Raw genomic sequence first — 27,658 nt, 5'->3', positions numbered from 1 at the left:
TAACCATCTGAGCCACCGGGGTGCCTCTCTCCAGATCACTTTAATAAGCAACTGTCAAATAATGGCTTCTGTGTTCTCAACACTGTGGGGTATGTGGCAATAAACAGGAGATACTCCTACTCCAGGAAGAAACAGACTTATATAAAGACTGATGTCCACATGAGACTGGGGATAGGGTAGTCTGCCTCTAAGCTGCACCTCCTCAGTGTACAAGGTCTGATCTACCACTTATCAGCCATGTGACCTTGAGCTTTTTCCTTGAAAAAATTATTTACTTTTATTTTTTAACTTTAAGTTTTTTAAATTAAGCTTTTAATTTTAATTCTAGTGTAGTTAACATACAGTGTAATAGTAACTTCAGGTATACCATGTAGTAATTCAGCACTTCCATACAACACCCAGTGCTCATCACAAGTGTGCTCCATAGCCCCATCACCTAGTTCACCCATCCCCCACCCGCCTCCCCTCTGGTGACCCTTAGTTTGTTCTCCATAGTTAAGAGTCTGATTCTTGGTTTGTCTCCATTTTTTTCCTTTGCTCATTTGTTTTGTTTCTTAAATTCTACATATGAGTGGAGTCATGGTATTTGTCTTTCTCTGACTTATTTCACTTGGCATAACACCCATGTTACAAATGGCAAGATTTCATTCTTTTTTCCTGCCTGAATAGTATTCCATTATATATATATTTATCAGTGGATACTTGGGCCGCTTCCATAATTTGGCTATTGTAAATAATGCTGCAATAAACATAGGTGTGAATGTATCCCCTTGATTTCGTGGTTTTGCATTTTTTGGGTAAATGCCTAGTAGTGTGATTACTTGATCATAGGGTAGTTATATTTTTAAATTATGAGGAACCTTCATACTATTTTCCACCATGGCGGTACCAGTTTGCATTCTCACTAACAGTGCATGAACGTTCCTATTTCTCCATATCCTCACCAACACTTGTTTCTTGTGTTTTTGACTTAAGCCATTTTGACAGCTGTGAGGTGACATCTCATTGTAGTTTTGATTTGCATTTCCCTGACAGTAAGTGATGATGAGCATCTTTTCATGTGTCTGTTGGCCATCTGGATGTCTTCTTTGGAGAGATGTCTGCTAACGTGTTCTGCCCATTTTTATATTGGATTATTTGCTTTTTGGTGTTGAGTTTCCTAAATTCTTTATATATTTTGGACATTAACCCTTTATCAGATGTGTCATTTGCAAATATCTTTTCCCATTCAGTAGGTTGCCTTTTAGTTTTGGTGATGGTTTCCTTCACTGTGCAGAAGCTTCTATTTTGATGTAGTCCTAGTAGTTTATTTTTGCTTTTATTTCCCTTGCTTTAGGAGACATATCTAGAAAAATGTTGCTATGGCTGGTGTCAGAGAAATTACTGCCTTGCTGTCTTCTAGAACATTTGTAGCTTCAAGTCTCACATTTAGGTCTTTAGTCCATTTTGAATTTATTTTTTCCTATGGTGTAAGAAAGTGGTCCTGTTTTATTCTTTTGTCTTGTTCAGTTTTCCTAATGCCATTTGTTGAAGAAACTTTTTCCATTGGATATTCTTGCCAATGAATATTTGTTCATTGTTGAAGATTAATCGACCATCTACCTGTGGGTATATTTCTGTGTTTTTTATTCTGTTCCATTGACCTATGTCTATTTTATGCCCATTTTCTTTATTTAAAAAATGAGGTAAAAATAGTAGCTACCTCTTTTGATACTTAGTTGATGCATGAGAACTTGCCTGATATATAGTCAGCACTCAGTAAATGCTGTTCACTGTTACAATAAGCAGGCCATTAGCTACGGGAGCCCAGAGGGGGGGCTTGTGAATTCTAGCTTGTATACTTGACATCACACACATTTTCAGCGGTGCACCTGTCTTATGTTGCATAATGATGGCTTGTTCTTTTTAAGTAACGCCTAAGGGCCTTGAATATAGAGCTTCCATGCCTTTCTTTTCCTGTACCCTTGCCATACCTGCTCCGTGCAAATTGGAGACGTAAATACTTTAGTAAATACTGGTTGTGAATTGATTGGAGCTGAGGGGGAAATGAACCTGATTCCTTTCCATGTGCTCAAAGTGTGCAGGAAAACACACTCCCCGGCAAACATGAATGAAGAGGTACCTGCTCACACTGCCCTCAGTCCTACCCTTCTTGGGAATGGGGCATGGAGGTTTGTGGGCTGGAGAAGTGGAGGGAGCAGCAGTCACAGAGGGAATCTGATGGGCAGGAGGGCTTGGGTCTGAGACAAAGCTTGTCATTAATCATTGCCCTACAAGGAAAAGCTGCCTTGGCCATGACTCAGAGATGGAAGAATATAGACGGTCTGAGTGTGCCCCTGCCCTTCTGGCTGAGCTAGGGGGGAGGTTGTGCTCTGCATCCTTGGCTGCACTTAATGGGCTGCAACTGTTTACACAGATGTGTCCATGATGTGCCATCCGGTACATAGATTCTAGTAACAGGAAAGTCAAAGAATGAAAAAGGTTTTAGCTACATGCTGATCGCCTCTCAGCTTGTGTGTGCTCTCACTAGATCTTGAACACGAGGACCAGTTCATATTTCTATGAAATACCAGAATGCTCCTACACTTTCTTCTCAAATGGCACCTGGCCCCCAAATATCAAAAGGGACCCTTGAAAGATGGGTTTCGCTGAGCTCGCATACTGTGTTCTCATGTTCAGGTCCTGTGTGTTTGTCTCTATGGCTCCTTGTAGATGGAGCAATGTCCTCTCTTGTTGGTTGTTTCCATTCCTTGGCAGAAGCGAATTTGACCATAAACATCAACAGTCTTTCTACATGAGCCTGGGGAATGTTTGAAAGGGCTCATCATTATTATTAACTATTAAATTAATGTTAAATATTATTATTAATGCTTGGCTGTCTACTTCTCCCCACCCCCACCCCCGGTTCCCTCTTCCTGCTGAGTAGGCACAAAGACATGTGTTGGGCATCGCATATCGGTGCACAGCGCTTTCCCTTCTAATGTAACACGGCTTTACAGTTCAGTTTAGATGATTAGCAACAGGGATATAGTGCACGCAGTTTAAAAAAAAGGAATTTATATATGATTTTAAGGATAGAGTACAGAGAGTTGCTGTGTGATTTTCTTAAAAAATGAATTTTACGGAGCACTGTACCAGAATTGTCATCAAAGCTAACAAGAAAGCAAATATCAACATTTAAAATAAAATGCAGGCATATAAATGCCATATGGTGTTCTTGCAATGCTATTGCCACCTTCTTTGGCTTGCGTCCTTTTTCTAACGTCGTTGTTTGCTTCTTTCCTCTGCTGCTTTTTTAAAAAAAGTCTCAGTTGCCCTTAGCCCTTTGATTCTGTATTTCTATGAGGTATATTTCTCTTCCACCTTTCTTTGGAGGCTTGTCAACCTCTTCTCCAGGGAAGAGCACTTGTCCAGATGGCCCTATAAACATGTGACACCTGCTTCTGGGAGCCTTTATAGCGGAGTTTGAGGGTTGATGAGATTGCCCCCTGCCTGAAAAATGGGCACATTGCTTCCCATCTCTTTTCTATTTTTTTAAAAATGATCACATGCCTTCAGTTTAATAATATTTCTAAAATGTCTTGAATCCAATTTTTTTTCTCATTATTATGGAAACAAACCGGTGAATTCACTAACCATACTTTGTGAAAAATTCATATCAAAAGTAAAGAAAGAATTTACAATGAACATTCTTTCTTGGAGTGAGATCCTTGGTGGTTGTGTTTAGGGGATGAATTTCCACGGGGGAAATTCAGAGGGCCTGTGTCTGCACTGAATGTGTCATGGTCTCCTCTTCCGAGTTTTGCATGGGGTATTTATGGTGCTTTGGACAGGCCCTGTCACCCTCCAGCTCCAAGGGTAAATGTCAGTTCTTCAGGGAGGTTTTTCTGACTCCAAAACGAGGTCAGCACCCTGTACTCCTATAGCACCTTGCCCACCCCCCAGAATAGCACTCCTCTCTCTGCACTGGAGCTACATGCTCCATGCCTGCCTTCCCCATCGGCCCGAGAGCTTTGGGAGGCCCCGTCTCTAGCCCAGGGACTGGAACCCAGAGTGCACTTAGTCCGTACCTGATGAATTGGTGAATGAATGGTGAGCATCAGCTTACATTTTGATACGGAAAATGACCTTGAAACCAAAAATAGTGTTATATACAAATAAATGTCACTGGAAAACAACAACAATGCCCCAGTCTATCTTTGAAGTGCGGTTACTTTGGTGAAAGGGTGGTCCAGTAGGAGAGTGGTCCTCTGATCATGCTTACTGCACACTGCATGTCCCGGCTATTTATGTGCCGGGGGTTTTGATCCCATTAGGCAATATGTGTAAGTATAATTCGCCAGACTTTCCAACGCAGCCTTGAATACAATATACGGTTTACTTTTATGCAGTCATTATCAACCCTGTAATACCCAATACCGTCTTTTTTTAAAAAATTTTTTAATGTTTTATTTATTTCTGAGAGAGAGATAGACAGCGTGAGAAGGAGAAGGTCAGAGAGAGAGGGAGATTCAGAATCTGAAGCAGGCTCCAGGCTCCGAGCTATCTGTCAGCACAGAGCCTGACTCGGGGCTCAAACCCACGAACCGTGAGATCATGACCTGAGCCGAAGTCGGATGCTCAACTGACTGAGCCACCCAGGCGCCCCCCCACACCGTCTTTTATAGCAAGTATTCATTAGTGCCCACTTACCACATTGAAATAAATCTCCTAGATTGTGCAACTCCTCTATGCATATAATTTTGAAAATTTCAGTAGTATTTTCTAGCTACAATATAAAGGAGAGATAAAAGGTAGTTCACTTACAATAGAATAATATGCTTCGGTAATAGGCGCTTGGTCATGAAACCCTAGGGGACCCAGGGAAGCATCGAGACCCTTGCATCTGTGTGTGGAATGCAGTAGTTCCAAATGTGGGTCAGTTCAGGCGTGTCCTACTGGTGACTAAGATGCCACAAGGGATGTCCCCCCATGGATGTGCTTTTCCAAAATGGAGAACAGACCTTGGCAGGGTTCCAACTGGCCAAGGTTCAGCCTTCTTCCTATTTACATCAATTGGAGTCATATCCTTGTAAAATTCAGCCTATATTGAAACTATGCAAAAAAAAATGGTGTGTGTGTGTTTGTGTGTGTGTTTGCATGTAAAAGAGAGTTAAGTTCTCAGCTCAGGTAATTATAAACATGAATTTTTCCCCACGGGATAGTCAAAACTCACAGTAAATTTGGGATTATTGTCTGGTTGGTGACACTAACTCTTGTACAGGGCGTCTGAACCTTCTTGCCCCCTCCCACGGCATGCCTGGAATGCCCCTGAGATCCTTGTGACGACCATAAATACCCTCTCAGATTTACTTGTCACCTCCTAGGGGGTTACAATCGAAATGAGGTTGTTAAGAAAATAAACAAACTGGGGCACCTGGGTGGCTCAGTCGGTTAAGCGTCCGAGTCCGAGTTTGACTTATGGGTTCGATCCCTGCGTCAGGCTCTGTGCTGACAGCTCAGAGCCTGGAGCCTGCTTTGGATTCTGTGTCTCCCTCTCTCTCTGACCCTCCACTGCTCATGCTGTCTCTCTCTCTCAGAAATAAATAAAAACATTAAAAAATTTAAAAAAATAAATAAAATCTTTAAAAAAAATAAACAAACTTCCAGGGAGCTCCTGTGTAGCTTTGGGGACCCTTGCATATAATTTCTATTCTTGTGTAAATGGCTACATTCAAAAGCCAGGACTCTCTCCTTCATGCAGCTCCCGTGCTCTAAATATCCAGTTCCATTCCCCAAACGTGTCCTGTGTGCCTGTGTGTATGTCCCTTGCCTGGGCCTCTCTGAAGTGGATCATATTACTCGCGTTCTGTGTTACAAAATCCTGACAGTTTATCTGTTGCTGGATGGACAGTTTTCATGTATGTCTTTTGTAGGTTAGTTTACCTTAAATGATTACTCCTCTATTTTCTCTAGGTGCTAAAAAAGAGGAGCAAGTGTAGAGAAACACGTTGCACATTTAATACAAAGATGGGGGAGACACACATGTGGGTAGACAGCAGTGCAGGATGAGTGGGTCCATTGACTGGGGAATGTGCAAGGAACAGAGACAGCCAGAGGGAGGACAGGTAACTAGACAGAAGGCAGAGGGCTTCCTGAAGGAGGCAATGGTGGATTTGTGTTTCGAGGAGCCAACAGGAGTTTGATGAGCATGAAAAGGGGAAGAGGAAGACTATCCCAGCAGACTGAATCACCTTTAAAAAGCACAGAAGCAAAGAGGCACCTGGGTGGCTCCGTCAGTTGAGCATCCGACTTGGGCTCAGGTCATGATCTCATGGTTCATGAGTTTGAGCCCCGCATTGGGCTCACTGCTGTCAGCATGGAGCCCGCTTTGAATCCTCTGTCCCTGCGCCACCCCCCACCTCCGCAGTCTCTCTCTGCCCCTCCCCTGCTCACCCTCTCTCTTAAAAATAAATAAAACATTAAAAAAAAGGCACAGACACATGAAGCGGGATTCTGTCTCTTCAGAGAGTAAGCTGCAAAAATAACTGGAATCACAGGCAAGACGCAGAGGGACCCAGATGCTTGCCAACAGTGGGGCTCCCTGGCACTTGTGCTCGGTAAGGGGGTTGCCATGTTCTGTGGGAAGAGATGGTGGCAGGGCAGGATGCAGTTGTCGCCTTGGAGCAAGGCCACGTCCTCTTGGCTACCACTGTCGTCACGGCTACCATGGCCACTGCAGGGACATGAGCCTGGGATTCTGAAGGCTTAGACAAGACCCATCTCTTTACTTTACTTTACTTTGGGGAGTATCGGCTCCTCCTCTCTTCTAGTTTTCCCTCAAGGGCATGGCCATCATCTCTTTCCCAAAAGAAAAAAAGATTGCTAAGGATATTTGTGCTATTTCCCAAGGGAGCCACGCAGCATTCAGGAGCAGTTCCTTGCCTCTGTCCCTTTTCTCCTCCTTACCTCTCTCTCCCAGCTCCCCCCTTCCCTTTTCCTTCATTACAAAGACGACAAAGGGTATTTGGCCACTGTAGAGACTTTGGCAAACAGTACAAAGAAGAAAGTAAAATCCTGTGAAAACCCATCGCCCGAAGAGATCTGCCATTAACATGTCGATAATTGTGCTTCTTAATCTTTCTCTTTGCATCTTTTGCCCAAATGCCAGCCACTCCACTGGCATGTGGCTCCCCTTCCCAAGATCTTCTGCCCTCTGACACCTGCAGGGACTGTCACTCATGTGTCCCCGTGTCTGCAGCCTGTGTCTTCCCCGTTAACATCTCTGGGTCACCGGTCTCTGCCCTAAGCAGGCACCTCTCTTGACAGTGTTGCTGGCCTCCATCCGCAGGAACCAGACTCTCCGCTGCAGCTGGCTGGCCGACGGGATGAGTCAGATACCGCCCTTTCTCTAACTCTGCATCCCAGGAGTGCTTGTGGCCCTTCCCACACTACAGCTGAAACCAGCTGTCATTTCTTTTTTTTTTTTTTAATAGTTTATTTTCAAGTTGGTTTCCATATAACACCCAGTACTCATCCCAACAAATGCCCTCCTCCATGCCCATCTCCCCTCTCTCCCCCACCCCCATCAGCCCTCAGTTTGTTCTCGGCATTCAAGAGTCTCTCATGGTTTGCCTCCCTCCCTCTCCCCCACTATTTCCCCCCTTCTTCTCCCCAATGGTCCTCCGTTAGGTACCTCCTAATCCTCCTATACATGCAAACATATGGTATTTGTCCTTCTCTGCCTGACTTACTTTGCTCAGCATAACACCTTCAAGTTCCATTCATGTTGCTATACATGGCCAGATTTCATTCTTTCTCATTGCCATGTAGTATTCCATCGTATAGATGAACCACATCTTCCTGATACATTTGTCAGTTTATGACACTTAGGCTCTTTCCATGTTTTGGCTATTGTTGAGAGTGCTGCTATGAACATTGGGGTATATGTGCCCCTGTGCATCAGCACTCCTGTATCCCTTGAGTAAATTCCTAGCAGTGCTATTGCTGGGTCATAGGGGAGTTCTACTGTTAATTTTTTGAGGAACCTCCACACTGTTTTCCAGAGGGGCTGTACCAGTTTACATTCCCACTAACATTTCTAAGAAGACTTTTCTGAAGACTTAGGAATGTTGGAGACATTGTTATACCGCGTCAGGTTATGGTTCGGGCTGATCTTGGAGGTCAGTATTTTGTGCCTGTCACGGGGACCATGTGGGGCCATGTCTCTGACCTGCCTGCAAGTAGCTAACGCCAGCTTACCCTGACCTCCTGGAGAGGCCATTGCAGGCAAGCTGCTGAGCTGACTCGGGAGAAACAAACTTTGGATTATTTAAGGAGAAAAGAAAACAAAATTTTAAAGGATATCTGTTAGCTGAATCCCTGGGATGGATAGAGACCCAGACTTGGGAGGTACCTAGCTAAGAGCAGTGACCCAAATCATGCCACAGTACTGGTTCCGGAAGAAGCTGGTTCCGTTTCTCACTGGCACAGATAGCATCTGGCCCCACTCACCCCAATGATTCCGGGCCCTAGATGCTGCTGCTACAACCACCCTTGTGACCACCCTGAAAATGAGGTGCCATATCATCACTGTGCCCACCGACCCCAGGATGGAACCCACATGGTCCCATGGAACACTGATGGTGTGTCCACTGCTGCCTGCCACCTCCCTGCCCCCATGGAAGCTTCTGTCTAATGCTGTCCGGTTCCACCTTGACTGGGGGCAAGGTTCTTTCCACATGTGTCTGCCCTGTATAGTGTCCATGTCCCCCAGTCCCTGTTCAGGAGACTGTGGGGGAGCCAAAGAGTCTTGCGAGGCAGGCTGAGCACAGGAGCTAAGGTAGTCATGCCCACACTAGAGGAGGGCTCTACACCTAACCCCCTCCTCTCCACCCCTGGCCCTTCAGACTGTAGGTTCTGCTAATGCTGCTTAGGAGACCCTGGCAAGATGCCTTCCCTTCTGCCCTTCTTTCCTCTCCAGGCTGAGTGGCCGTTCTGCCTTCCCTCTGTCTTTGAGACAGTCTTATCTAGTCTGTGGGAGGAAAAAAAAGTGGTTTGGGGGCACCTGTGTTAAGTGTCTGACTCTTGATTTCAGCTCAGGTCATGACCTCACAGCTTGTGAGTTCGAGCCCCGCATTGGGCTCTGCACCGACAGTGCGGAGCCTGCCTGGGGTTCTGTCCCCACCCCCCCACTCCCACCCCGCCTGCTCTCTGCTCCTACCCTACTTGCTCTCTCTCTCAAAATAAACAAATAAACTTAAAAAAGGAAAAAGAAAAAAGGAAAAAGTTGGCATGCCTCTGGGAATCTTTGCTCCTCACTTAGGAATAGCCTTTGAGATACCAGAGAGAGGAAAACACACAGAAAACCATAGAAGAGATCCTCCAAGACCAAGTCTGTCACATCTGTCTCACTGGTGTCTGGTTCAGAGTCTGACTTCTTTCTCCCTGGTCGGAGAAGCCTGAGCTACATGCTTGTATCCTTGCAGTGGGGAGGCTGGGAAAGTGAGCACGTGGCATTCTCTAGCTTCTGTACTAAGGGGAGTGCTCTTCTGTTTTGCTCATCAATGAATTGAGCTCAGTAGGTGCACAATAAATATTTATTGAATGAAAGAGTAGAAAAGTTATTGAATTCAGCTTTATTCACAGCTTGGAAAATATTCTGCTGAAGAAATTTTGTCCGATCTGGATGTTTCTATCAATTTCTCTCGATGCAGGATTTCTCAGTTTAGGATTTATTTCTTAAATTTTTTTTAATGTTTATTTATTTTTGAGAGAGAGTGAGAAAAAGACAAAGCACAAGCAGGGGAGAAGCAGAGAGAGAGAGAGAGAGAGAGAGAAATTGAGACACAGAATCTGAAGCGGGCATCAGACTCTGAGCTATCAGCACAGAGCCCAACATGGGGCGTTTTTAAACTCATGAACTGTGAGATCAGGACCTGAGCTGAAGTCAGACACTTAACTGACTGAGCCACCCAGATGCCCCAGGATTTCTTTCTTTCTTTCTATTTATTTCTTGACTTTCTGTTTCATTCTTTCTTAAGCTCCTCTGTTTCCAGTCTAACTAGAAAGTGCATGCATATTTCTTTCTGTCTTCTCTCCATTTTCTTTCTATTTCCCAAGCAATTTGGTGCAAACTTGTCTGGAAAGACTTCTTGTACCTCCAGGAAAATTCTAGGCCCTCAAACCATTGTTTCATTTCTGCTTTCTGTACTCCCAAGTCTTTTTCCCAAATGTGCTCATCCTTCTCATAGACTTATTTTTTTCTTGCTTTTCATTGTCTTTTTTCTTCTAGTTCCCACATCGTTGCCCCATATAATTTCTTAATGCCTATTTCATCTCTATAGTTATATGACAATAAATATCCCTGTGTGCTTTCATTAAAAAGTCTTTCTCTAGAGGGGGGTGCCTGGGCAGCTCAGTCGGTTGGGCGGCTGACTTTGGCTCAGGTCATGATCTCACAGCTCGTGAGTTTGAGCCCCACGTCGGGCTCTGTGCTGACAGCTCAGAGCCTGGAGCCTGCTTCAGATTCTGTGTCTCCCTGTCTCTCTGCCCCTCCCCTGCTCACACTCTGTCTCTCAAAAATAAACTTTAAAAAATTTTTAAAAAGTCTTTCTCTAGAAAGACTCAATAACACACACGTGCATTTTAAAGGTATTGACCTAGCTCTGGCTGATTTGGGGGCTTTCTTCAAATCTTCTAGTGGGCAGGATAAATATTAAGCCACAGAAAATGCATGCCTCTTTGTCACTTTCCGTGATTCCAGGGCATAGAGACAGGCACTGTGGGTGGCCCACCAGAAGCTCACAAATGTCTGCTCTCTGGGTCACTCACACCTGCGAATGGAGGGAGGGGGCATATAAAGGCTTTCTTCTCTCCCACACTTCCTGAGTACACTTGGATGCTGGTTCCAGGGAACAGCAACCTGGCTCAGAGATGGCCAGGAAGCATGAGGAAGAGTCAAGGGCTCCTTGATGATCCGCTGTGAGCCTTTTACTTTACTCAGTGCGTTATGTGGCTCCATTATGACCGTTGTCCCCCAGCTCCAACCCCCAGCCTGTCTCATCCCTGTGCAGGGTTCCTGTTCTTCCAAGAGCCCCAGCCAGGGCCTGGCTCTCCTTACTGACTTCCCCAATACCTCATCTCCTTCCGGGACAGGCTGCCCAGTAGGATATCCATTGTAATCTCTTTCCTTTCTGCTTTCATTACCTGTGCTCCTCCTTGGTAGGGGCTGTAGTCTAAACAAGGGAACTCCTTTCCATTGAGGAGAACTTGCCCACTGGACACAGTCTGACCTCTTTCTCCCCTTCATTGTATGATGATTATTGAGTGATCGCTAACATAAAAACCCATGGTACTGAAGGACTGCAGGGAGGAGAATTGAGATGTTGGGGGTCTTTGAAGGAGCGTAATAAATAGTGTCCCCTCCTTCCCACCCAAGGTATGAACTGACTGAGAAGTAGGACAAAGGAGATGATGCACTAAAGCAGAGTATTACTGTATTTTCTCAACACTGGAGAATGTGGCTTGAATCTATAGAAAGATGGGGTTCTTAATAACAGTCCCAGGATTAGACAGGAGATCACAAGGTCACTTTTTGAGGGCAGTGTGTTCTCAAAAGGAAGGGAGAAGAAGAGGCAGAGTGCTCAATTCCTGGGTCAGAGTAAGGCTGGAGAGAGGGCATGGGTGGAGGGGTGGCGGGTGGAGGGGGGGAAGGCTGCTCAAGAAAGAAGCATTGGGGTGAGATCTTGTTGCTTTGGCTATTGTGGACTGCTTGACCTTGAACCCTTGTTAGCCAGGGGAGGAGAAGAGTGAGATGGCTTCAGGTGTCTGTAGCACTGTTACTGCAGTATTAGTATCGTATGTTTGTACTTATAATGGTGGGAGAGTATTTTGGGGTAGAGGCATTGTTCACTGTGCTGCTGAAGTCTGGATAAAGTAAATAGAATTTGGATAGGTGAGCAGCTAGTGGGGCATTGATCAATGTTGCCAGGAGTTATTCTGTAGAGGTGGTTTATCAGGAGGGGTGTCCATCCTCCTCTCCTTTCCATGGGCTTGCTTTCCAAACCTCAATGGAAGAGAAGGGCCATTCTTCAGCCAAGGTCACATGTGGGTGTTTCCTATATTGGTGTGATTGCCTGTGTGTTGTTCCAATCCCGAGGATACAGTTTCTGAATGCTTAACTAACAGAGATCCAAAGGTTACCCATTACAGTTGGCACACGTTTGTATTCCACATCACCAGAGCTACAGAATAGGTCTGTCTTCCCTCCCAGGTGATATTGATCAGTGGGATGTCATTAGGTACTTATACTTTGCCTTCAACACCTGCGCCAGGCCAGGACACCATGGACAGCGCCACAAAGACTGCTCTCAGCCAAAGACTCTGAGGTTCCCACCCCACCTTGCCCACTAGACTTTGTGTGCAGGAGGAAGGAACTTTTCTCTCTCTTTAAACTGCTGTGTCCCTTGCAACTGCAACAGCCTGTGGCATATAAAAGGTCCTTAAAAATTATGTGTTGAATACATTAAGTGGTTGTATTTTGAGTGCAAGCTCTTGTGTTCTGAATATTATCTCCAAATGTTAAAAGCCACTGAATTTTAGAACAGAAAACTTTCAAAGATTTTACTTAAAGTGTTCCTGAAGTAGAACAGCTGAGAATTTTTGTTATTTGTGGGTTTTAATTTTCCTCCATCCCAGGTGCACCTACATTGGCATTTCAGTGATAGAAACAATTATATACACCAAAAGCTTTTTTAAAAACTTTGCATGGTGATACCAGCAGAGCATTGAACTGGCCAAAAATCCATTAGATGCTGCAGTGTGGCTCAGTCAGATTCTAGATAAAACTTTGTGTGTGTGTGAATTCAGATATTGAGCTGAATAGAAACAAAATACATTTGTGTATTCAGCTTTTGAGTAGGACATTTTCCATAGGCTCCATGGAGACTTGGCTCCATGATTCTCACTAATGTGTGTTTATAGTGTCTCTACCATGCAGATGATAGGCAAATGGTGTTTACAAGCTCTCCTTGTAGTTTATAGAATTGCTGGTACTACATGGTTATTCATTATGATGTTGAAACTATTTGTTGGAACAAGACCTTTTAAAAAGAAATCTTTGTGGAAAACATAATATCAGAAAATAAAGTCAGTTCTTTTGAAAGGCAGTTCCTATTATCTTTCCATTTTGAGAAATTATTCTCAGTTCAATTGTATTACCATGGTGATGTGTTTGCATTTCAACAAAACCAAACCAGACCGTAAAGTAGAGCTCTTCCTGTCTAGCTCCTGTCCTAGGATCTTTATTGCAGTATCCTTATTATTAAATAAAATCTCCTATGTCCTGGCTAAACATCACAACAAAGAAGCAATTTCCTGAGCCAGACACAACAACCTGGATTGCTAATCTCAGAATTCTAAGAAATCACATAAAAGTGAAAAGGAGAACAGGCATTAGAGAGGTAAAAATCAAATAAAGGACCTGTCCACAAATGAATAGAAATATACTTGTTCTCTAAAATAAGATTGCGAGTGTAAGCCAACACAGGAAGGGCATTTTGCTTAATGAGAGTTAGACGTGTGGCTTAGTCCCCTGGGGTCTGAAACAAGTAAACACTTCCAGGATTGTCAGCACACACATCCCCGTCTCAAAGGAGCGCTCTTAGAGCTGGCTCTCCCGCGCTCTCTGTTTGTGAAGTTTGTTTTGCTCTTTGGAATGATTGCGCACGTAATTCTGACAACTAAATGCGAAGTCTACAGGAGGTGGGTTTTGAGTTCTTCGAAAATTCCTTCAGTTCCTTCCAGCCGGAGGCAGGAAATCGTTTTGCATAATGTGATTTGCATAAGAAGGAAAGAACACATCATTTATTCTAATCCACAAAGTGTGAAAACAAGATTTGGACAGATGTGCACACACCCATCGTATCATTTCTGCCCAAATATTGTATCAAACCCTCTCATCCCAGATAACAATTTTGTTCACCCAAGAACACATTAGCTCAGTCAGAGCTGGGCTCTCACAAAGCTCCTTGCTAGCTGCTGCGCTTGCTGGTAAATAAGCAATGTGATTTTGCTTAGCAACCCCTCCGTGGAAACACAGCTCACTTCTGTAAGCGGTGGGGAGGTGGGGAGGCCGGTGGCTCGGAAAGCAAGGTATGTATCTCCCAGGGTCTCTCTGCAGCTGGCTTCTGACATCGCGAACATTATCTTCAATCCTTAGCAGCCTTGCAAGGCTGATGAAGAACCAGGGGGAAATTAATTGAAAGGCAAATAAAAAAGTGTTCAAGATTGTGAGCCGGGACTGTCTGAGAACTCAACCCAGAGCCAACACAGAAGAACCAAGAGAGAATGAAGGCCTTTTTTCTCATTAAAAATGAAGTAATTATAGGAGATAACGTGTCCAGGAAGCCCACAGTGACTTCCTGAAGCTAAACAAAGGAATGATATGAGGGAACATTCCTCAGTAGTTAAGGGCAGCTTTAAGTCTGGGACTGTTTTCACCTAAGATTTGAAGTTGTACATCCAAGATAATCATTCACAATCACTGAGCACTTAGCAGGTGGTGTGATCGACTTTTACGCACTTACTTGATCTTCCAAACAATCCTATGAGGTGGATCCTTTTATGTCCATTTTATGAAGGAAGAAACTGATGCGAAGAGAGGTTGAGAAACTTGCCTGAGGTCACCCAGCTATGTAGCAGTAGGGATGGAAGGTGTGCCAGACAGTCTGCCCTTAGACTCTGAGCTTCTAAACCCCATTTTATAGGTGGTGGGGTACAGCTGCAGGGCTGATGGGGATACGAAGTCCAAAGATCACTGGATGGTGTGTAAGACCATTTGTGGTTCCATCTCGAAAGCTATAGCGTTCAATTAAGGCAACTGTTTATGGTTTGTTTCATGTTGATATCTGGAGGGCAGCAAAAGCATGGGTATCCAGAATTACATATATTGCTAAAACCTTACATCCACACCTCGTCCTTTCTTTTTTAATGTTTCTTTTTATTTTTGAGAAAGAGAGAGAGTGCAAGTGAGCACAGAGGACAGCAGTGAGAGAAGGAGACATAGAATTCAAAGCAGGCTCCAGGCTCTGAGCTGACAGCAAAGAGCCTGTTATGGGGCTCAAAACTCCCGAACTGTGAGATCATGACCTGAGCCAAAGTCGGATGCTTAACTGACTGAGCCACCCAGGTGCCCCTACACCTCTTCCTAAAGTGAAGTATGGACATACACCTTTTCACACACACACACACACACACACACACACACACACCCCACACTTAACTTCTTACATCCCTAAAATACCCCACTGAATGACTTCTCCAAGCATTCACTGAGCACCACTGTAGGATATCTCGAAGAAGCATCCCAGGAACACACGTGCTGGCTCAGGCATTCGGCAGTGGTGAAATGTTTACCTTGCTGATAAACTCTGCAACAGATAATACATTTAAGATGCCATTATTTAGCCTTTGTTACATACCTCCCTCTCTGCCACCGAACGAACCCTGTCCTGTGCCATTGTCCCTTCTGCCCACCTCTGAGAGCCTGAGAATGTCCCCAGCTTCCACATACTTGCATTCCCCCTTTGCCAACCCCGGCCTCATGTAGATTGCAGCTGTGCCCGCATCCTAATTTATGACTTTACAAGTGTCTCTCAGACACATAGTTCACTTTACTTCGGTTATGTGTTTGTGGAGGACAATTTATGGTGGCGGGGGAATGATGTGCCCGTTGTCAGCAATTAGATGAATTTAATGATCGATGGCGAAATCTCCTTTTGGGCTTTGGATTTTTATATATGTCTATAAAGAAAACTAGGCCAGTAATAAATAAGTTCCTGTATTCTTAGAGGGACTCAGCTGCCTTGTGCCCTCACCAAGTCCTGCTGTAATATCCAATCTGGAAATTCATGAAATGGGTAAGACATTCCCGTGGTTCTCAAGTGATTTATCTGGTCATGATACTTTCATGGAAAAATATTTGGAATTTTCATTTGCAGTTTCAACAATATCAATAAATTATCACTTTCCCTCCGCCCCCCCCCCCCACCGCCCGGATGGTTTTTCTGGGGAGATGAGGAGGAGACTATATAAAAGCATGGATCAAATAATTTTTCCCTGTTCCCATTTTATATACTGAGTACCCTTTTGAGAGTTAAAACACATGACTGCTTTTCATAAAGAAGGATTCCATTTCTTTAGGTGTTCTTGTGTGTTTTTAGGGAATATATTGATCCCAGAACGGGGGCGGAAATCGTGCTTAGATTTGTGCCAAAATATGTTCTCTACTCTAATTGCTCTTATTGATTGCACTGTGTCCTCCATTTTGCCGTACTGAACGTTCCTGATACTGGGGCCCCAGTCAGGTGGGGCTGAATGTTTTCTGAGGTGTGATTAGAGCAGACAGCAGCCATTTCCCCCCTTCAGTGGAAATTTCCAGTGAACAAGCAACACCAACGTTTCTCCTATAGTTGGGGAGGAGGGGATGTAAGGAGGGGAAACCTAGTCATTTTCTTGACTAGCGTTTCCATGGTTGATCCAAGTGTCTCATCTTAGAAGACACTCTTGACTGTCTCTCTCCCGGGAAGATGTGACAGAGGTGTCACTGCTTGTAACTGAAGCTTAGGAATTCCTGGACAGATCGCATGGTAACAATTTTTTTTTCAGTCTTCCTTTCTAGAAGGGAAGCAGGATGACCTGTTCTTCATGTCAAGGGTTAGTCTGGTTGATTTTGTTATGGGGGAGCAGGTTGGAAGGGGGGACTCCAGTGACTTTGAGCTGGGAAATTGTTGAATAACTTGAGGTCTGGTTACATCAGTAGGCACTGGACTGGAAGTTAATCACATCAGAATTCTAATCTTGGCCATGCCTCTAATTAGCAAAATCATTTTATGCTAGTCCCTCAACCCCTCTTGGCTTCTGGTTTTGCATCTGTAAAATGAGGTGTATGAGTGCAAAGGTCTCTCTGAGCTCTGAGGTTCTCTGCCTTCTAATTCACCCAAAGTCAATGAATAGGAAACAGAACACATGGTAAGGATTTCCTATATCCAGTGCCCTATGTGTTGTATATTTTTGTAAAACATCCATCTAAGTGATGTAGAAAGACCCATTCATTCTGGTGTTACATGGTTTTGGCTGGGTTATGGTGCTAGGGTCCCCGATGACAATTGACATGCCAGTTCTGGGAGCTTTGAGAAGATTTTAAAGATTATTTATCTCGAGGCAACGCCAATGTTGTCTTGAGTTCTTTCAAGGGGAATATCGGTGATGGTTCCAGTCCACCTCTGGACACTCTGTTGGCACCATTCCTTTGCGTGATGTCAGTCTAATACCCAATCTAAATGCTCTTACCTCTTGACTGGCTCCTTGAGAAGCTGACCTGAAATGAAGCTCCTATCATTTTAGACAATGACCCTGTCATTCTGACTTAAGACTTTTGTCTCTGGTGGATAATACAGTCCAAACACACCACAGCACTCTCTCAAACACATGGGTTTTGAAAGAAAAGTATGTTCTAAATGTACCATGTCAGCAGGGAAGGACAGTGAAGAGGCTGGAGTCTGTCTCCAATGAGTATGGGGGTGGCTGGGTTTTCCTTGTCATCTGAACAGTTTAGTCTGTCTCAGGCCAGCTGTTTTGTTCTCCAACACATTCCCTTTGATACAAGGGAGCCTAGGTGCCAAGTCCATCACTGCCACTGTGGAAAGAGCTGCAAACCTGTGCCCTCATAGAGGAGGGTCAATAATACCACATGAGAAATGGCAGCAAGCGCTTCTTGGGGAATGATTTATTTGTACTGGTGAGGGAGTTAGAATCAGCGTTTGTGCTGTGGTCATGGAACCACATGAAGGACATTGAAGGCATGACCTAGGCAGCTGTTTCTTGACCCGGGGGTCCATGAACAGGCTTCCTGGGCTCTGAGAATCACCTATAGAGCATCTGAAAACTTCTGTCCATGCATTTTTCTAGGAGAAAAATCCACAGCCTTTCTCAGGTTCCCCCAAAGTTGCCCACGATGAAGAAAGGTGAAAAGCCACTGACATAATACATTTTTTCTGTGCCTCTCTGTCTTCGGAATCCAGGATGATAAAGCTGACTTGCCTGTCTTTCTTTCTCCTTTGCTGTTCCCAGAAAAAGCAAGTGAGCCAGACCAAGATCCGGGTCATCTCAACCATCCTGTTCATCTTGGCCGGCTGCATTGTATTTGTGACGATCCCCGCTGTCATTTTCAAATATATCGAGGGGTGGACAGCCCTGGAGTCCATTTACTTTGTGGTGGTCACTCTCACCACCGTGGGCTTTGGTGATTTTGTGGCAGGTAAGCACCCTGGACATCCCAGTCACCAGGGACCCAGTGGGGGAGAATATTCTGTTGACAGTGCTTTTTAAAACCACCAGAGGTCACCTGGGTGGCTCAGTTGGTTAAGCATATGCCTTCTGCTCAGGTTAGGATCTCACAGTTTGGGAGTTCAAGCCCCGAACTGTCTAGCTCTGGGCTGACAGTGAGGAGCCTGGTGCCCGCTTTGAGTTCTATGTTTCTCTCTCTCTCTCTCCATCTCTCTCTCTCTCTCAAAAATAAATATTAAAAAAATGTTTTTAACCACCAGAAAAGACATTGTGGGAGAAGCAAATGGAAACAGCTCAATATCACTGCCGCTGTGCATGGACTTATTTCAAGCCCGTGGTCCCATGTAATGTAAAAAGCAGCAGATTCTGCTGTGAAAAGAAAGCCAGCCCCTTCCTCCCCAGGATGTTCATTGCCCTTATCATCATATGAATTATGCATGAGTGAAATGAATTTCTCATTGAATGTTGGGCTTCTGATTTGCATTAAAGCTCCTTGAATCAATTGATAAAGGCTGTATTAGCAAGTGGCAAATATGGAACTTTGGAGACATTAGTGTAGAGCTTAGCCGGCAGCGATCTTTGGGTTAGGCTTCCTGATGCTGCCCAGGGGAGGGCTGTGGTCCCTGCAAAAGTTATCCTGGGCACAAGATTCAGTTGACTACCAGGAGCTGAGACCTGTCCCAAGGGAGTAAAATATTATAACGGATTCTGCATGAATGTATATTTTAGAAGCAATAGGCTTCATTGCAAAAGTCAATGTCAGTGAACTATATTTATAGAAGCAAAAGACAACCACCATCGATTTCAGTCGGGGACAGAGAGCTTGAAAATGAAATGAGAGCTGGCTTCTTACAGTATGGCCTTCCCAGAGTGTGGCAGGAAGGCAAAGAGAGAGAAGCAGGCCATCCTAATGGGTAGTCCTAGGATATCTCTGTCCTAAGGAATAGTTCTAGGGGGTTAGACAATGATCATTTTGTACTCCGAGAAGTGAACGCTTTGATAAAACAGCTCTGTCCTACGCTGTTTGGGTGGTGCGTGTGTGTGCGGGTGTGTGTGTGTCTGTGTGTCTGTGTGTGCATTATTCACCAGTTCCTGGTTAGGCAGCAGCATTGACGTTTGCAGGCTGAGGTCACGGATCCCCCCTCCTTTATTTGGTGCATGATCCTGGCAGCGCCTTGATTTCCTCATGGAGTGTGGTGCTCGCCAGAATGACAGTGATCTGGGAATCTGGAAAGCAGGACATTCTGGAGGGGAAACTGAAGTCTCTTCAAAGGCACCTGGGTGCCTCCACATTCATTCTAGGCTAGTAGGGGTCCCCTAGCTGTTATAGCAGGGCAGATGAAGACAAGTCCAGTTTGTAAAAAAAAAAAAAAAAATAGCAGTTTTTATATTTTTTCTTCTTTTTTTATTGCCCAAGGACTATGCATTGCAAAGTCAAAAGGATTAAACACTGTTATAAAAGCCTGGGGTCTGGGGCCCCACCAGTCTTTCCTTATGCACAGTCACTGTGCCTCCCCTCGCCTTGGTTCAGGAGTCACCTGATGCCATCTGCACAGAGGCCTGAAGCTCTGGACAGAAACCACAGGGAACCCGTTGGGACGATTTCACAAACTTCTGTAAGTTCCCCCAGCGCGTAGCTTGCACTGGGTTGTGCTTCAAGGGGCTCTGTGTTAGCCCTGGGCTGTCTGCTGGACTGTCTGTGACAGGGCACTTGTGACAAGACTGCTGTCTAAACAGCTGCTCAACTCAGTCTGTTACTCTGCTAATCTGGGGCACAGATAGCAGAGCCTTGGAATATAAAATTTAAATTTTTATTTACTTATTTAGTGATCAGCAAATTTTTAATTTGAATTTAGGTTATCTATTTTTTTGGTTTATTTCTTTTGAGACAGGTAGAGAGGGAATGAGAGAGGGAGAGAGGGAGTGAGAGAGAGAGAGTCAGAGAGAGAGGGAGAGAAAGGATGCCAAGCAGGCTCTGCACTGTCAGTGAGGAGCCCAATGTGAGGCTCGAACTCATGAACTGTGAGAACATGACCTGAGCAGAAATCAGTAGTCAGACGTTTTACCTTCGGAGCCACTCAGGCACCCCCCAAATTATCTGTTTACATATAATTATGCAATGTAAGAAAATGCAGGGAAGCTTACCATTAAAAAAAGAAGATGGCATTTGACAATAACATAATTGAATATCTTACATTTTACTGTTATACGTTATGATCTTATAAAACCAAAATTATTATAATCTATTCACATTAGAGCCAATGTATAAACACCTACTATCTACTTTTGTTAATATTATTGAATCAAGGCTTTCATGGTAATTAAAAGGCGAATATGAATCTGTAAAATAATATGAATCCCATTTTACAAAACATCACTGATTAACAAAAAAAATAAAAAATAAAATGAAATACATGAGCTCCAGATTTAATGCCCATGAATGTTCTCAGTTGGCCTATGTGATGGAACTTTAGAGCCTTGCTGCTTCATTAAAAACGTCAGAAAGAGGTAGCATTAATTTATTTAGATCCTAGATGAATACGGTTGGCCAATCTAAATGATCTAGCATATGTTGGTTCTAAGTAAAAACGTTCAAGATAACCCAGGAAAGAAAATGTGTGATTTGTTTAACATTATGATGTGTAGATGCACAGGAGGCGTGAGTCCCTGCTCTTCCTCGTGGATGGGAGAGGAGAAAGGACATCCATGTTCTTTACCTTTTAGCCCACAGTGACCTCCCTTATCAGGAAACGCTGCCCAACTCTTGTTTTTCCTCCCTGGGAGGATGAGGGTGGGGGTGGGGAAGGGGCAAGGACAGAATGAGAGGGGACTCTGGTGCTTCAAGGGGTCTTGACAGTGATTTCATTATTTCTTCTTACTACCCACCATGGATTGAGAGCACTTAGCACGTACTGGCACTTGACTTGACTTACCTAGTAAGGGCATGACCCCCACAGGCCTGGCACTTGTTTAATTCCCTTGTTTACTGCTGATTACACAGCCTTCTTTCTTTCGGTCTCCATGGACAGGTGTCTCTTATAAGTCACAGTGCTGACTGCAATCAGACCAGGCCCCCCTACATAGATTGTGGTCTGAAGATGCATGCCTTTAAGGCGTGAAGTTTGTCACAACCTTTTGGGGAATACTCTAGGAGCAATAGGGAAGGATGCCTGACCATTTAAAAAAGGTACATTAACAAGAGTTGATAGTTGCTCAGCTTTAACATGGCATCATCACTTCTAGAAATATAATCGGAACACTGATCACCGCGCAGGGTTAAGTGCTGGTTTATTTTAGTAGCCGACTTACTTCGGGACAGCCTAGCAACATCAGAGCGTTTGGAAACTCTGAATGGGAGCACGCACAGAGCTCTGAATTCCAGACAAGCAGTTGATAAAAGGAATCCGCCAAAGGGTGCCTTTTGTGTTGTTCACTAGCGCACCCTAGTGACGGTCTTTGTCGGGTGGTGGTGACTCACTGAGGTGACTCCTCACTCTCGGCCCTGAGGGGAAAGCTGCACAGTCCTCTGGCCTAGTGCAAAAATGAACCTCAAAAACCACTTACACTGTTGCAAGAACTCCAATAGTGCCTTAGAGAGAACTAGGGGGGGAGAGTTGCCTAAAAGGAAAAAAAAAAAAAACCAAAGGCAGCTGAACCAGACTGAAGGGGGCTTCCCACAGAGCCCGCCAGCCATGTTTGGCATTCTCATTTTAAGAAACGGCAACGGCGGTTGAGATCTCGAGACCTTGTGGGCTACACTGCAGACGGGGTTCGGTCCCACTGACGGGACTCACAGGCCACAGGGCCTGCCCAGCTGCCTCTAGGAGGTATTACTGAGACCACAAGAGCTCAGTGTGGATTCCGTGGTGTGAGGTGAGGTTACAACCACCACTCTGGGCAAGACTAGTAATCACTCACCATGTAATACCATAATTACCCATACATTGCTCATGTCAGTTGCCTCAGAAATGGCCGCCCACCTGCCTCACTGGCCAACTGTGGGTCACAGAGTGAGAGGCAGGCTGACATCAGCTACGTCATGGAACTTCTTCACTTCCTTAGGAGAGGGGGCTGGGCTTGGAGCCTATTTTACACGGCTACCTTTGGCAGTGCTCAGAGGAAGGTGAGAAGAAATAGGCTAATTATTTGCAATAAATGACTGGTCCTTTCAACAGAACAGCTGGTCAATGCAATCAGGCAGCTGGCCGATTTGGTTTGATAGATTTCTACTGTAATCCCTACGTATAAAATAAAGGGATTGGAATTGCTGGCCTTTAGTTCGAGCAAGGTGATTCTAATTACTCAGTCTAATTGACCTTTTGGATTAGCATCATGTAAACACCATCCCTCAGTTAGTGTGAAATCACTACTGCTAGGATCAAAGTCTCAAGGATGCCATTGAGTCTAATTTCACTTCCACACATCCACTCTGCTCTTAGTAAATGCACGTAATGCAAGTGTTAAGGAGGAAATGTTTCTGAGCCATGTGGGATTATTGATCCTTTATTTTTATTACATTAAAATTTTTTTAATGTTTATTTTTGAGAGAGAAAGGGACAGAGCATGAGCAGGGGAGGGGCGGAGAGGGAGGGAGACACAGAATCTGAAGCAGGCTTCAGGCTCTGAGCTGTCAACACAGAGCCTGATGTGGGGCTTGAACCCATCAACCGTAAGATCATGACCTGAGCCAAAGTTGGATGCTTAACCGACTGAGCCACCCAGGCGCCCCTATTTTTATTCCTTTTAAAGAAGTTTAAGAAATAAATTGACATCTGGGCCTGATCTGTTGTCCCTCTCACTCTTGTCTTTCATTGTCGGGGCTGGGTTGAAAAAAAGTGGACCAAGTTGGCCACTGACTTTTTTTTTAAGTTTATTTATTTATTTTGAGAGACAGAGGGAGGGAGGGAGAGAGAGAGAGAGAGAAAGAGAACAAGCAGAGGAGGGATAGAGAGAAAGTGGGGGAGAGAGAATCCCAAGCAGGTTCCATGTTGTCAGTGCGGAGCCCAATGCAGACTTGCTCTCATGCACTGTGAGATCATGATCTGAGCTGAAACCAAGAGTCTGATGCTTAATCAGTGGAGCCATCCAGGTGCCCCTGATATGGTTTTGTTATGGGTATTATTGTTAGTGGTCAAGAATCAAAGGAAGTCAGGGTGCCTGGGTGACTCAGTCAGTTGAGTGTCTGATTCTTGATTTTGGCTCTGGGGTGTGGGATTGAGCCCTCTCAATCTCTCTCTCTGCCCCTCTCCCCTACTCATGCATGTGCTCATTCTAAAATATATGTATATGAAAGGAAAGTAAGCCGTAAGTTAGGCTCCTTTAGGGCAGGGACACATCTTTCCCTTGCCTGCCACCTCTTGTGTATAGCAGGCCTAACAGCTGAGTGTCAGATGGTGATGAGATGACATGCTGCCATGTGGACCAGAATATGTTTGTTCTGCAAAGACCATATGCTAGACTCTGGTTGAATTAACGTTTGGTTGTTTTCAGGGGGGAACGCTGGCATCAATTACCGGGAGTGGTATAAGCCCCTCGTGTGGTTTTGGATCCTTGTTGGCCTTGCCTACTTTGCAGCTGTCCTCAGTATGATCGGAGATTGGCTACGGGTTCTATCTAAAAAGACAAAAGAAGAGGTAGGACCCCTTCCAAATCCTGTGAACATTCCTGAGATCAGATTAGCTCGTGTCAAGAATTACCTGTCTCTCTTCTATGGGCATGAGGGCTTCTTAATAAATGGAGGGCCCCTATGGCTTCCTCTTTTTGAAGCATTCCCTGAAAGCCAAGGTCAACAGAATAGTAGTTATTTCTGGATCCCTTTTCGGCAGGTGAGAACATCTAGTGACTCACTGGCCCACAGATCCTGGAAAGACTAGTAAACAATGGCTTATTTTTAAAAAATGAAAAGGGGAAAAAAAAACAACCCAGCGATTGTCAGCAGGGATAGGCGTAGCAGAGGCTGGTGTGCAGATGTGGGAGAGAGGCTTAGAAAGTTTTTAAAAAGCTTGAGAAAGATGGCCTGTCTTTCAGGTCTTGGGGTCTGTATGGAAATGCGATAGAATACTACGAATCCTTCTTGATTCTCTGAGGCTGAAGTCCTTCAATAGTGGCCAGCCATGAGGAAGCAAACACAAGGGTCCGTTTCACCATTATCCCTTCCCGATTATCAGATCTATAGAGACAGACATACCCCTATGTCCAAGGGCACGCAGCCTTTACTCCCTCATGTAAATGTCCATGAAAACAAAGGCAAGAAAAGGAAGACATAAGAGGGGAGGGGAGATTTTGTGGTTAAAAAAAATGTCCAGGTAGTTCTCGGAAGAGAAGAAAAGATAAAGGCAAGACAAGAAAAGAGCCAAAACATGGAAGGTAGAAAAACAACAACAACAAAGAAATAAAAAGAGGGACAGCTTCTTTAAGGGTGTCTGCTCACTTCCCAGAAGATAGACATTCTATACAGAGGGCCCCAGGAGAAAGTTGCTGAATGGGAATATTTCCTTTCCCATATAATTCCCGGGCCCAAGTGTTAATTTTCCTGCCTTACGTAAACACTGTTAGTGCAGTCTTCAGTCCGATTCCCCAGAGAGCTAACTGACCTGCGGACAATCAGCTATAGTGAAAGAGAAAGTAACCACATCAATACTGACTTTCCTCAATGCAAAAATACAAACTTCTGAGTTAGTTGCTCATCTATATAGGAAGACATGGGGCCATTAGTCTTGGAGCTGCCGAATGAAAGCCAAGAGATTTGGTTTCGATCCTCATGCAAAAACTTCACTCCGGAGGAAGAAGGTTCTGTGGGCTTTCGCAGAACATAACCAGGGAAGTTGGGTCACGAGGGGCTCTGGAGGGTCTTCTTAAACCAGAGTAAGCCCGACAGCACAAAACCCAGTGTGGCCCAGATACAGGGTGAGCAAGAGACCCCGGTTAGCCCAGAACTGCAGGGGTACCAGGACACAGGACAGTCCTGGCCTAACTGGGACACGTTGGCCACCGTATCCAGACAGAAGCCCTGGGGAACAGAGAAAGGCCAAGGACCCTCTGAACATCGGCTTTGTGCCCGGGGGCAGGTCTCTCTCTGTGTCACATTAATGCCAAGAGCTCTGTGAGCTAGACATGATTACCCCACTTATGTTGGGGGATGAGGCCGTACAACTAAAAAGGAGGTGGATGTGTAATGGGAACCCAAGCCTGTCCACCTCCAAATAGTGATCTCTGCCGCAGAAAGATCAGCCTCCCATTCAGTCACCACGTCCACATCTTGGGCTCCTGGTGGGTTCTCCAGCAGATGCACCGCCCTCCCTGCCCCCTACCCCCGAGTCACATGAGCCAGGAGCCTATTTGAGATGGGTATTTAGGGCTTAAGTAGCATCTCACCCCCTCCCCTGGGTGTGTGCTTCCCCCATCTCCTGGTCTCCCTTGAGCCAGCCTGCCCATTGGGACTTCCCAGGGCTGTGGGCACTGGTGGGGTGGGGGCCCAAGGCAGGGAGAGGACGTTCTCATCTTGTCGCCCTCCTGTCTCCTGGCCAGGTCGGTGAAATCAAAGCCCACGCAGCTGAGTGGAAGGCCAACGTGACGGCCGAGTTCCGGGAGACGCGGCGACGGCTCAGCGTGGAGATCCATGACAAGTTGCAGCGGGCGGCCACCATCCGCAGCATGGAGCGCCGGCGCCTGGGCCTGGACCAGAGGGCCCACTCGCTGGACATGCTGTCCCCCGAGAAGCGCTCTGTCTTCGCCGCCCTGGACACGGGCCGCTTCAAGGCCTCATCCCAAGAGAGCATCAACAACCGGCCCAACAACCTGCGCCTGAAGGGGTCGGAGCAGCTCAACAAACATGGGCAGGGCGCCTCCGAGGACAACATCATCAACAAGTTCGGGTCCACCTCCAAGCTCACCAAGAGGAAAAACAAGGACCTCAAAAAGACCTTGCCCGAGGACGTTCACAAAATCTACAAGACCTTCCGGAATTACTCCCTGGATGAAGAGAAGAAGGAGGAGGAGACGGAGAAGATGTGTAACTCGGACCACTCCAGCACGGCCATGCTGACGGAGTGCATCCAGCAGCAGGCAGGCATGGAGAACGGGATGGTCCCCACGGACACCAAAGACCAGGAACTCGAGAACAACGCATTACTTGAAGACAGAAACTAAATGCTACGGACCTTGGGCTTGACCAGGCGTTGTGTTTTTTATATTCACCCTGAGACACGTGCCTTAAACAGACTTCTCGTTAGTCTGAAATTACATAGCATCGAAGAATATATTTCACTGTGCCATAAACGACTGAGACAGATCGCTCTGCCAAAAGGAATGAAAGAACAAGGACTTCACTTCTGACAGTGACCGCAGAACACTGGGGGAGTGTTTGCACACGCAGGAGATCATGGCCGCAAATGTTAAGGGCATGTCTGGGAGGGTGCTTGCACCCTTGTGCAGTGCCACCTGGCCCCAGCATGTAGAAAAGGGCAGCTATTCCTTAGACCAGCCTTCTGAAAGGTACAGGTGTGTCTCCTAAGTGGAGTCTCATTTTCTGAACCTACTGTTAGAGATACGTGCACACGCAGGAGGGGACCAGAATGGGGTATGTGTGAATGAGTAGCTGCAGGGAGGGTCTGGGTTGACATTTTGGTGTGTTGCTCCAAGCTTGAGTTTTGCTACAAACCCTTCAGGACACACCTACTCTTTCTAAGCTCCAAATGAATGTCCGTGGGACCCGAGAGCACGTGGAATTTGTTGGAAACAGATCAGAGCACACGTATTAAAAGGTGCAATTGCTTTCCTCATTACGAAAGGAAAAAAAAAATCACAAATGCTTCGCACTGTGGAATACCACCTTAACCAATGACAGAATCCTATGGGATTGTGTCTCTTCAACGAACGACGACAAAAGTGAACTTGTGAAGACTCGGCCTCATTTGCTGCATGGTTACGGGCAAAAAATCATGCGTTTTCCTCAGTGGGTGCAGTGGTAAAAATAAACTGGTTTTGAAATGTTCATGTTCACTTTTCTAGTGGAACTTCAGTTCTAAGTTGTTTTTGTTAAGAGGGGGAAAACATACCAAAACAATTGCCTTGCATGATGCCAGTGGCTTGCTGTTCTGTCTAGCTGATCCTAAATTTTTTTTTATAAAAATAGACATCCTGCATGTCTGAGACATACCAAGGAGGACCATGGCATCATTCCATCTCAGGGCTTTTTGTCCCTTTGGGTGTCTTAAGGTAGACATAGAGACGAGGTCCAGTCTTGCTATCTCCAAACAAAAGAAAGATTACCCCAACCGACTCTTGTACACGAAGATTGAATTGTTTTAAAATTGCTTGCAGCTTAAGTGCC

The 27,658-nt window shown here is 45.2% G+C and overlaps 1 protein-coding gene across 1 annotated transcript in view; it reads left to right on the top strand.

Moving 5' to 3' along the window:
• The window catches only part of KCNK10 (potassium two pore domain channel subfamily K member 10), an 80,572-nt gene extending 53,271 nt beyond the window's left edge, over nucleotides 1-27,301 (top strand). The window contains exons 5-7 of the mRNA XM_039232510.1: nucleotides 18,112-18,298; nucleotides 23,818-23,960; nucleotides 25,855-27,301. Of these exons, the coding sequence (XP_039088441.1) occupies nucleotides 18,112-18,298; nucleotides 23,818-23,960; nucleotides 25,855-26,475 (951 nt within the window). The 3' untranslated portion in view covers nucleotides 26,476-27,301. The remainder of the gene's footprint in view (nucleotides 1-18,111; nucleotides 18,299-23,817; nucleotides 23,961-25,854) is intronic.
• The last annotated feature ends 357 nt before the right edge of the window (nucleotides 27,302-27,658 follow it).

This window comes from Hyaena hyaena, unplaced genomic scaffold (assembly GCF_003009895.1).
Source record: "Hyaena hyaena isolate Hyena2069 unplaced genomic scaffold, ASM300989v1 scaffold_67, whole genome shotgun sequence".
Classification (NCBI taxonomy): domain Eukaryota; kingdom Metazoa; phylum Chordata; class Mammalia; order Carnivora; family Hyaenidae; genus Hyaena; species Hyaena hyaena.
The sequence above is the reverse complement of the archived record's forward strand: the minus strand, read 5'-3'. Positions and strand labels throughout refer to the sequence as shown.